Source organism: Sus scrofa, chromosome 16 (genome assembly GCF_000003025.6).
Source record: "Sus scrofa isolate TJ Tabasco breed Duroc chromosome 16, Sscrofa11.1, whole genome shotgun sequence".
In the NCBI taxonomy this organism is placed as follows: domain Eukaryota; kingdom Metazoa; phylum Chordata; class Mammalia; order Artiodactyla; family Suidae; genus Sus; species Sus scrofa.
The window spans coordinates 24,050,460-24,062,460 of record NC_010458.4 but is presented as its reverse complement, the minus strand read 5'-3'; the positions used below and the strand labels follow the sequence as shown (position 1 = coordinate 24,062,460).

At 43.1% G+C, this 12,001-nt stretch overlaps 1 protein-coding gene across 5 annotated transcripts in view; it reads right to left on the bottom strand.

Annotated features, from left to right (window-relative positions):
* The window catches only part of OSMR (oncostatin M receptor), a 60,531-nt gene that overhangs the window by 39,382 nt on the left and 9,148 nt on the right, over nucleotides 1–12,001 (bottom strand). For 3 of the 5 annotated variants that reach the window (XM_021077088.1, XM_003133904.5, XM_013984748.2), the window contains exon 2: nucleotides 3,664–3,749. In XM_021077088.1, coding sequence (XP_020932747.1) covers nucleotides 3,664–3,736 — 73 coding nt within the window. In that variant the 5' untranslated portion in view covers nucleotides 3,737–3,749. Of the gene's footprint in view, nucleotides 1–229; nucleotides 429–3,663; nucleotides 3,750–12,001 lie in introns of those variants that run through there. The other 2 variants (XM_013984750.2, XM_013984752.2) reach the window with 2 other exon arrangements.

Sequence of the window (12,001 nt, the reverse complement as noted above, 5' to 3'; positions counted from 1 at the left end):
CTTATGGAATAGAGGACAAATCGTTTTAACAACTGCGGAGCCAATAGCATCAGAGAGAGCAGGATGCATGCAAACTCTTCCCACCTTTCCAAGCTCTCATTTCATCTTGCCTATATAGGCATGTGTGGCTGTCAGTCTCACTCTAGGTTCAAATCTCCTGGAGGACAGAGGCAGGGCTGAGGCATCTCTGAACGGACTCTTGTCCCCAGCACTTGGCACAATGTCTTACCTATAGCAGGTACTGATCTCAAATGAAAGAGATCCAGGATCACCACGATTTCAAGTGCTTGGCCAACAGCCCCTCGCTAACAATTCATCCTTCCTGGCATTCTCTTCTGCCCAGGGCTGCTTTTCTCACATTGTGTGTGCGCCCAGAACACAGCACTGCTGTCACGGTCTGCTCTGTTTGTCTCCCCGCAGGCTGTGGGCTAAAAAGGGTGGGACTAAGTCTTACTCAGCTCAGGGAAACCAAGACCATAACACACCTGTCACAGCACAGACACTCCGTGACTGGGTGCTGAATGAGTGAGTCACCCCGCCATATCAATTTTATTTCTAGAAGCTCTAGAAAGCTGCCATATGATGCTTTAGACAAAAGGAGAGCTCTTTATATTGACGAATGTCTCGGTGAGTGGGGAGTGACTCAGGCACTTGGTAGACAGCAGTCAGAAATAACTGGGTCAAAAGCAATCTAGGACATGCCGGGGAAATAGTGGGAAATGCCAGGGTAAAGTTGGAGATAAAGGGACTTTGGAGATTATTCAGTTCAATCCCAGTATTTTTCAGATGAGGAAACTGAGGCTAAAAAAATGGGAGTGACTTTCTCAAGGCCATACAACCCGACCAGAACCCAAGGCTCTTGGCTGCTGGCCCAGCTCCCTATTTATAGCACTGTACTGGAGTGTGGCCAGAACGGGTAGGCTTGGAATCCGACAGACCCAGATTTAACTATAGACTGTCACCTCCTACTCTCCCTACCCAGTTTCTTTGGAGCCAACACTACTTACGAAAATAAACCTTGGTCCATTCATAAAACAGGCTACCATGTAGCCATTAAATACAGTGTTATTTCTAGAAGAACATTTAACGTCCAAGGTTAAAAACTCTCACTCATCATATATTGTATTATTTTCATAAGTATATATTAAACTTATTAAAGTGCATATATATTACTTGTATATACTTTAATAATTCACCTATATATACTTCAATAAATATATATAGCATAATTTCCTAGTATATATACTTATACTGAATATAATATATACACTTGTTACTATATATACTGTAAAAAGTATACATAGTTTATACTAATTATAATTTAATAAGTATACATTATATACTACATAAAAATTATATAGTATATAAACTATATATACTATATAAACTATATGTATATTATACTTATATATAGTTTATAGTTTTAATAAGTATATATTATATACTATATAAACATTATATACTATATAAACTATATATATTATACCTATATACATAGTATACTTATATATAGTTTATAGTTATATATGGTATATAAACCCATATATATACTTATATATAGTATACTTATGTATATATAGTTTATATAGTTATATATATTAAATATATATGGTATAAATACTCCAAGTAGATATAGTATAATTTTACGTCTATTAAAAAAAACCTACACATTGGCATCTCTATCTCTGTCTGTACACATAGACACACAAGAAACTGGAAGAAAATACAAACGCTGGTCATGATCTCTGAAAGATGGAGAGTAAGCCCAGGGTTGACCAGAAGTGAGCCTCAGCTCGGTCTCATTGGTCAGGAGAAGCTAGGTTATCAAAAAGAGAGTCTCAGGGTAGTTCCCTTTGTGGCTCAGCAGAAACAAAGGTGATTTCCTCACCGACTGGAATCCATGAGGATGTGGGTTCCATCCCTGGCCTCGTTTAGGTGTTGCCAGGTGTTGCTGTGAGCTGCAGTGCTGGTCACAGATGCAGCTCAGATCAGGGCATTGCTGTGGCTGTGGTGTAGGCCAGCAGCTATAACTCCCATTCAACCCCTAGCCTGGGAACCTCCATACGCTATCGGTACAGCCCTAAAAAAGCAAAACAAAAACAAAAACAAAAACCCCAAACAAACAAAAAACCCCAGAGTCTCAGACATGAGCCTGGCTGAGTGATCAACTGAGAGGTCCACTGGTTTGAGTGGAAGGTTAGTAGGTACTGGGTCAGATGTCTCGGAAACCGAGCCGAGAAATCCAGGCAGTTCAGGCGAGGACAAGCCGGGGTCACTAGGCGAAGGAGGCCTGCTTAGCTGAGAAAGCTGGAAGCAGAAACAAAGATTGGTGGGCAGAAAAACAGATAAATGCAAGGTCTGATTTAAACAAAGGAAGCTAGGAAGCTGAAAGGGTGAGCAGCAGAGCTCGCTCTGAGTGCAGAGTCCCTTGTAAGTCGAAGGCTCACAGCAAACAGCGATTGGATAAGATAAGGAGACTTCACAAGGGAAGTGAGCCCGGCCAAGAGCCTGAGTTTCTCCGGATGGTCTGGAATTGGGGTCGTGGGTCTGCTTGGGACTCAGGGGCTCTAACGGAGCCTAAACCTTCTTATGGCACAGACTACCCACTCAGTTCCACTGTGTCACACTTAGATTTTAACAAGTAAGAGCTATAGAGTGAGGAGTAGAAATACTACAAAAGAGAAGTTCTCCTAATTCCCACCTTTCAACTCCTGCTTATGGAAGAGACCAGCAACCAAACTGTGATTTTTAAGAAGCCATAAAAGTAGCATCTTTTCATGTGCCCTAAACCCAAACAAAATAAACCTAGACTGAAAGAATATCAGACAGACAACTGAGCTATAATCGGAACAAAATCTCCCTTGTACTTCCAAATAGCTTTTCAAAGAGTTTTAAGGGAAATAGAAAAACCTCTATCGATATTTCTTGCAAACATCATTTTCATGAATCCATGGGCAGGAGTTCTGTGAGTAATAACTAAGAGATGCCTATACTCTGTTACAAAGGAGTTTATAGCAAAGAATAAACACAGAAAGAAGAAAATGCAAAGTTTTATAAAATACAGGTAAAAGCAACACAAATTTTATAAACCAATAGAAACTTGAGCCTCAGAGTCTGTCTTCAAATCGGTTCAGAGTAATAATCAAACGTTTTAGTGGTGTTTGAGTCTTATTAACTTACTAACTTTGAAGCTCATTTATCACAAAATAAATACCCTCACTGAGGGAGTGGCTAAGTGACAAATACTATCTCTTTACCCATAAACAGCATTTCACCATAGCAAACAGCCTCTCAATGAACGTAGCTGTGAAACACCTTGACTTGTTCTAGTGGCCAACACTGGTCAGGCCATCTCTACCCGGCAACTAAGAGGGAACTCCTCTGGCAATGGCCATGGACCATCTATTGATCATGAAATTCTATGTGATCAGGTCCACTAACAAGTGCCTTAATGTTTAGTGCATGGACCAGGAAATCAGGGTTAAGGTGTAGCTTCCCAAAATAAGCCATCAAGACCAGGGCAACCATTGCTACTCACCAATTCTAAGTCATTTCCAAAAATGAAACAAAACCTGTGCACCAATTACCTTATGCATTTTTGTTGTCCTCCCCCGCCCCACCCCCTATGGGATTTCTTTCTTTACTGTTCTTTCCACTTCTTACCTTTACTCTGGTAAGTGCTCAGGGACAGCAATGCCAAGAGGAATACTGTCGGAAAGACTGTATAGAGAGCCATAGGTTCCAGTTTTCTGAAAAAGATAAATTACAAAGAAGGAAAATTTTACTTAATTTTAGCTGTGAGCAGGTGTCTTTGAACCAGTTGTGGAAGACAATGCCATCAAGGGCTCCCATTCGTCTTTCCTCCCTACATCTATGCCCCTTGTCATGTGAATCTGGACCACCCCACCCCTCCTGTCGCCCCCAATGAGTCTACTTCCCTGCACCACTTGATTTGCTCTGGCCCACAAATGAGGCAGAAGTGATGTGCCAGCTCAAAGCTTAGACCTCATGAGACCTTATGAATTTCTGCGTGCTCTTTTGTGTTTCTACCTTTGGCATGAAAAGAGTGTTTCTGGGCTATTCTGTGGGCCCCAGAGGAGAATGAGTAACACAGGAGGGAGATCTGAGTCACCTGAGCTGCTCCAGCTAGCGCCAACCTAGATGGGCCAGCAGCCAGCCCCGTACCAGCTCAGAGCAGCTGTTCCCAGATGTGCCCCTGGGGCTGTGTGGCAAGAGATAAGGGATCCACCGATTTCTTCGAATGAAGCAAAAGTTCATAAAGGAAGATAAAGCAGAGAAACAAAAGGTAAATGTTGAAAAAAAATCTCAGGAGTTCCCGTCGTGGCGCAGTGGTTAACGAATCCAACTAGGAACCATGAGGTTGCGGGTTCGGTCCCGGCCTTGCTCAGTGGGTTAACGATCCGGCGTTGCCGTGAGCTGTGGTGTAGGTTACAGATGCGGCTCGGATGTGGCATTGCTGTGGCTCTGGCACAGGCCGGTGGCTACAGCTCCGATTGGACCCCTAGCCTGGGAATCTCCACATGCCTTGGGCGCAGCCCAAGAAATAGCAAAAAGAAAAAAACAAAACAAAACAAAAAAAAACCAGTCTCAGAAGAGCTGCACTAGAATTCACTTCTGGGGAAGTCATCACCACTCTTCCCTGCCTCCCTCCTTCACATTTCACTGGAGACGGTGAGAATTTCATTGTTCAGGATAATTTCCGATTTTCCCTGTCTCAGAAGAGGGCTGTGAACTATAGGTCAAAGAGCTTCACTGATTCATCAGGTCCTCAGACCATCGGACAATCTGAGGGCACAAAGAATCAGCCTGGATGACCTCAAGAAGGCTAATATGTTCTTCACGTAATAATAAGCGTATTAGTCAGGGGAAGCACTGCATTTCACTTTTCTACCGCAAACTCTGACTCATCGCGGAGAGAAGCCGTGAACATTCAAAGTCAACTTGTGCCTCCGTCTGGTCACCTGGGCTTTGTCAAGGGCTAGAAATTCCATGAAGCAGATCATCCATTTTCACTGCCCCCCACTCTCCATTTATTTTCTTTAAAACAGCATTTTCCAAGAAATGGTGGAGACATTGGGGAAGACAGGAAGAGGGTAAACCAAGCCACTCGATTACTCTGGGGGTGGTCAAACCTGCCTGCAGAGGAGCAGAAGTCTGCAGTCACAGCTTTTCTGGCCGCTCCTTTAAGTACCATTTTCTGCTGCTTCCATTTTTGGCAACAGGTCATTCCTGCCGTGCTAAAATCTCTACCCACAATTTTAGAGAGGTCCCTGTTACAACGAAGTATCAAGGCCAGGGGGAAAAACTGCTTCAAGAGAAAACAGTTTCTCAACCTAAATGTCCATCGACAGAGGAGTGGATCCAGAAGATGTGGTACATATACACAATGGAATATTACTCGGCCATCAAAAAGAACAAAATACCAGCATTTTTAGCAACATGGATGGACCTAGAAACTATCATGCTAAGTGAAGTCAGCCATACAATGAGACACCAACATCAAATGCTTTCACTGACATGTGGAATCTGAAAAAAGGACAGACTGAACTTCTTTGTAGAACAGATGCTGACTCACAGACATTGAAAAACTTATGGTCTCCGGAGGAGACAGTTTGGGGGGTGGGGGGATGTGCTTGGGCTGTGGGATGGAAATCCTGTGAAATCAGATTGTTATGATCATTATACAACTACAGATGTGATAAATTCATTTGAGTAATAAAAAAAATGAAAAAAAAAAAGAGAGAAAACAGTTTTTGTTTAGAACCAAAGGACGGCAAAGGAAAATACCCATGTGAAGTATCTGATGCTCGCTGGGCATTTAAATATCCATCTGGGAGTTCCCGCTGTGGCCCAGTGGTGACAAACCTGACTAGTATCCATGAGGATGTGGGTTCAATCCCTGGCTCTGCTATATGGGTTAAGGATCCAACATTGCTGTGGCTGTGGTGTAGGCTGGCAGCTACACCTCTGATTTTTTTTTTTTTGTCTTTTTGCCATTTTCTTGGGCCGCTCCTGAGGCACATGGAGGTTCCCAGGCTAGGGGTCGAATCAGAGCTGTAGCCACTGGCCTACACCACAGCCACAGCAACTCAGGATCCGAGCCTCGTCTGCAACCTACACCACAGCTCGTTAACCCACTGAGCAAGGCCAGGAATCGAACCCTCAACCTCATGGTTCCTAGTCGGATTCGTTAACCACTGAGCCATGATGGGAACTCCTGCACCTCTGATTTGACCCCTAGTCTGGGAACTTCCGTATGCCACGGGTGCGGCCCTGAAAAAAAAAAAAAAATGTCCATCCGGTCATAGCCAAAGGCCCAGGAGGGGCCATCCTCCGAGCATTCACATCACCGGTGGAGCAAAAGGAGCCACCACCGTAAGGGGAGCTCAACGCCTCAATTCAAAAGCAGTTGATTCAGGGGGTGAGATGTCCCGGGCCTTGTGTTTTCTGCCTTTCACCCTTGTGAATGGGTGATTTAAGACGATTCTAAAAATGTGGAGTTCTAGTAAATCAAGTACTTTACATGTCACAAAAATTAAACTAGTCATGGGGCAGAGACCCTCAAAACTCAAAGTTACAGACCACCTACCAATTAAGGTGAAACTAAACGAACCAGAAACTAAAGAATAACAAAATGGAAAGACACGAGTATTTACAGGGAATGTATTCCTACAGCCTGGGTATCTGTGTATCTCAGGATAGTCTTGGAGAAGCACCAGGACAGTCCAGTCTGCAGCCCAGCCCTTCCCCACTGTATCATACACGGCAAATTGTGAGGCAGAGGTCCTGAGCTCCAGCAGCTGCCTAGATTTCCTGCCTTTACTTTTATCAGTTTTGACGGGCAGGGTTTTGCACACACTGGAGAGGTGACAGCTGTGACACAGTGCTCACAGCCTGCACAGAGCAAAGTTATTTCTAGTGACCAGGCAGCCACCATCGCAATGCTTCAGGTCCCAGACCACCTCAGGACCTTTGGCAGAAGGACCATGCGTCCTAGCCATTATTTTAGGATCTTTGGAAAAATCAGGTCATCAACGCTTGCAGAATGAGAGTCAGCCCATGTGAGATTTTCCCAGAGATCCCCATGGAGTCCCTTCGGGAAATGCTGTATGAACAGTTTTCCTGTAGGCACAGAGCCTGATGCTGCTGGAAAAACACAGACACCAAGGGCTCTGAGTCACCTGCTTCTTAGGTCCAGCAACTGAGGCACAGTCCCCAGGGGTCCCCTCCACACTTCCTACAGCAACTCTTCTCCAGTTATTTTATTCCCGGTGCGCCAGCAGCTCCTCCATGAGACCCCCAGTCACAGAGTGAAAAGCCTGGAGGGGACGGCGTGAACTGCGGAAAGATCACGAGGTAGCGGAGCCCTGGGCAGAGTCAAGGGATGACCTGGGTGTTGCTGGGTGTTGCTGTGAGTGAAGAGGTGAGTGATGGGAGATGAAGCAGGGGAAACACTTTAGAAACACTGGCTTCTATCTGAGTGAGCTGGGAGCCACTTGGGAGGTTTAAGCAGAGGAGCATCATGGTCTAACTTCTATTGCCCGGGAAGGACCCTGTAATGAGAAGAGAGTGAAGGGGGCAAGGTGACAGGAGGCAGAACAGGTGGAGGTCCCAGGGATGGGCCAGGGAAGGCTGACACTGGCTTATTCCAGGTGGATGGGAATGGCAGTGGAATTCGGGAGAGAGGTTAAAGATAGAGCTGGCAGGATGTGCGGGGTGGTGACAAAGGGGGACTTCATGGAAGGCCCCAAGAATTCTGGCCTGAGGTTCTGGAAAAAGGGAATCACCATTAGCGGAGAACAGGAGAATGATTCAGCGGGATGTATCCAGGACCCAACTTGGGACATCTTAGATTTGAGATGCCTACTTGATACCCAAGTGGAGATGTCAAGGAGCCAGCTGGATACACAGTGTGTATTTTGTGGGAGGGGTCCTGGCTCCGGGTATAAATCCAGGCATCCTCTGTGCGTATGTACACTATTTAAAGCCATAGGACCAGATGGTCTTCAAGAGGAGTACCGACAGAAGAAAGAAAGACAGAGCAGCACGCCCTACGCTACACCTCCTGATGCAGATCAGAACGAATCCAGGATTAAGCCAGGCTTCCCTACATCACCTCAAGGATGAGGGCTGGTGAGCCTTCAGCATCAGTCAGCTGCTTGGCAGGTTCCCCCACCCTCCCATTCATTCAACAGACTTTCTCTCCACAGCCATGAGTGAGGCACGTTTCCATGTCCAATTTCCAGTAAGAAAAGAAGGGTGGGGCAGTAGGAAGTAGCCGAATTCAGAAAGGAGAAATACTTCCCTGCCTCATCTGCATGACTTGTTCTTCCCCAAACCTATGCTCTTTCTTTTCAAAAAAATTTCCCCAGGTTTTAAAAAAACTAAAGTACAGTTGATTTATAATATTGTGTTAGTTTCAGATACGCAGCAAAACGATTCAGATACACACAGACATATATACAGTTATATGAATCATTTCTAAGACACTGCCTATGGATCCCTGTTCTGTATAGTAATTCCTTGTTGTTTATCTGTTTTACGCATCGTAGTTCGTATCTGTTATTAGGACTATGGGATTAATGGATACAAACAAAATCCTTCCTTATTTCTATTTCCCAGATCACCATCACCCCAGTCCAGACTATGAGCTGCTTGAGGACAGGCCTGGATCATATTCCCCACTGTCCATCAGTCCCAGAACACAGGGGCTCAATCTCTAGTAAATGAATACAAATTTATACCGACTTTCTTGCATTCTCTCTTCTTTGCTTTTAATTTTAATTAAAATACATTCCTTTTTTGGTCCTTCTACATTTTCTATTGCCAAAGGTTGCCCAATTCACAGTCTTTCATCGACATTCCTTCTCTGGGGGTAGAGGGGAAGAAAGAAAAGAAAAACCAGCCATTCATTTTTGTAGAACTTCTCGCTCAAATCTTGTCACTTTGCAAAAAGAAGATGCCTCTGAACATTCCTCAGTATAAAAACTACATGTGGAATAAAAACACAGTTTTTGAAAAGTCTGCCCTTCTTCACCAGCACTTCTTATTCTGTCATTACTGAAATATTTATTCCTGGGAAGTTTCCCCACAGCACATAATCCCCAAGAGAAGCAGCTTAATCGTCACTTGCTTCCCAAGAACATGAGTGTGTTGCCAAACTCTTTAAAGCTGGCTGGTGCCCCGATGATGTCATATGCAAATATTATTTTAAAGAAAGAAGCTGTTCAAACAGGACGGGTGTGCTCGGGTGTGTGCACCCTGTGAGAGAGTTCTATGTGGCAGTACAAAAAGTTGCATGCCACTTCTTGTAGGATTCCCCACATTGCCCAAGTTTCTTCTGATTTCTTTCAAAGAGCCCCGCCATTTGTCTTTGGGAGCCTCTTTGGAAGGTTCCCCACCATTACAGCACAGGATTGATAACCCACAAGATTTCACTCCAATTCCAGCATCCCTTGCTCCTCAAGGATCCATCACCAGGAGGAATGCCCAGGGTTCAAGCACTTCTTCCTCCCCTTTCTAAACCTACCCAGTTAAGTGATTCTACAAGTTCTGTAAGGTCAAGCCTGACTTGGGAGCCTGAGTTGGCTCCTGCACAACTGATTTTCTTTCTTAAAGCAACATTTAGGTACAGATTCCTGGAATCTTTACTCCAGTTAAGAGTAAAGCTGAGTCTCTAAGTGGTATGTGTAGTCAAGAAAGAAATGGACAGCCTGGATTCAATGAATGATCTGGACCCAAAGAACACGCTGGCATTTAGTAAATGCTAAAAGTGATACTTCAGTTGAGAAAAGATACATATTCCCCAAAATAGTACTGGAACAATGTTTCCCCAGATATGTGTGGGGAAAGGAAGCTGTAATAGTTAAGTACAGCGGCTCTGACATAGGCTACTTAGGGTCAAACCCCCACCTCTGGCAATTAATCACTTTATGTTGATGGAAAAGTTACTTCAACCATATAGGCTTTGATTTTATTTTCTGTAAAACGGGAATAAATAACCTATCTCATAGGACTGCCAACAGGATCAAATGAGATTATGAGAACACGCACATAGTAAATCCCGTTAACACTAATTTGATCATTATCACTATTGTTTCATTTCCTTCACCAAAATAAAATCCAGATGAACAAAGATATAAACGCAAAGCCATTAAATTTGCAAGAACAAACAGAGAACTCCTATAACTCATCACCAAAAAAAAAAAAAAAAAACAAACAACCCAATTAAAAAATGGACAGAGGATTTCCCACTGTGGCACCTCGGGTTAAGGGTCTGGCATGGCCACAGCTGTGTTGTAAGCTGCAGCTGCTGCTTGGATTTGATCCCTGTCTCAGGAATTTCCATGTGGTGTGGGTGAAGCCAAAAAAGGGGGAAAAAATGGGCAGAGGGCATAGGCATCGATATTTTTGCAAAGAAGGCACACCAGTGGCCAATGGGCATGGGACAAGATGTTCAACGTTGTGAACAATTAGGGAAACGGAAATAAAAACCACAATGAGATATCACCTCACGCTTGTCAGAACAGCTACCCTCCAAAACACAACAAATAACAAATGTTGAAGAGGATGTGGAAAAAAGGGACCCCTCTTGTATCGCCTGATGGGAATGTAGGTTGGTGCAGCCACTATGGTAAACAATACGGCGGGTCCTCAAAAAACTAAAAACAGAACTACCATATGATCCAGCAATTCTACTTTTGGATATCCATCTGAAGAAAACAAAATCACCAATTTGAAAAGATGCATGCACTTCTATGTTTGCTGTAGCACTATTTACAATTGTCGAGATATGGAAGCAACCTTAGTGCCTATCAACGGATAAATGGATCAAGAAGATGTGGTATATATACACAATGAGATAAAAAAGAATTAAATCTTTGCAACAACATAGATGGACCTAGAGATTATTATGATAAGCAAAGCAAGTCAGAAAGAGAAAGACAATACTATATGATTTCACTTACATGCAGAGTCTAAAAAATAAACAAGCATAACTAAACAAACAAAGTCATTAATGCAGAGGACAAACAGGTGGTTTCCGGAGTGGAAGGGAGGAGAGAAATAGGTGAGGGAGATTAAGACATAGAAACTTTCAGTTATAAAGTACATGAGTCACGGGTATGAAATATAGAGTATGGGCCATATAGTCGATAATTATGTAATATCTTTGTATGGTGACAGATAACTAGATTTAGCATGGTGAGCATTTTGAAATATATAAAAATATTGAAACACTATGTTGTGTACTAGGACCTAACATAGTGTTACAGGTCAATTACACTTCAAAAACACATTATTAATGAGCTTCCATTGTGGCACAGTGAAAACGAATCCAACTAGTATCCATGAGGATGCGGGTTCGATCCCTGGCCTTGCTCAGTGGGTGGGGGATCTAGAGATGCTATGAGCTGTGGTGTAGGTCGCAGACATTGCTCGGATCCTGCATTGCTGTGGCTATGGTATAGGTCAGCAGTTGTAGCTCTGATTTGACCCCTAGCCTGGGAACTTCCATGTGCCGTAGATGTGGCCTGAAAAAGAGAAAGAAAAAAACTATTAGAAAAAAAAGATCAGATTTGTGGCTACCAGAAGCAGCAGGTAGATGCGAATTGTTAAGAAAATAAATCCTAAGAGTTCTCATTACAAGGAAAACTTTTTTTCTATTTCTTTAATATTGTATCTATATGAGATGATGGATGTTCACTAAGCTTATTGGGATAATCATTTCATGATATATGTAAATCACTATATCGTATAGCCTAAACTTACAGAGTGCTGTTTGTCAACTATATCTCAGTAAAAATGGAGGAAAAAAACTACTAACAAAACACAGGGAAATATTTGTATAATCTGCTTGAGCATGATATGAAACCAGAAACAAAAAAGGTAGACTGCCATGCTAATTAAATCAACATTAAAAAATTTTAATGATGTTATAGGCCCCAAAGCAAATTGGGAACAATAGTTTATTTTTTTAAAT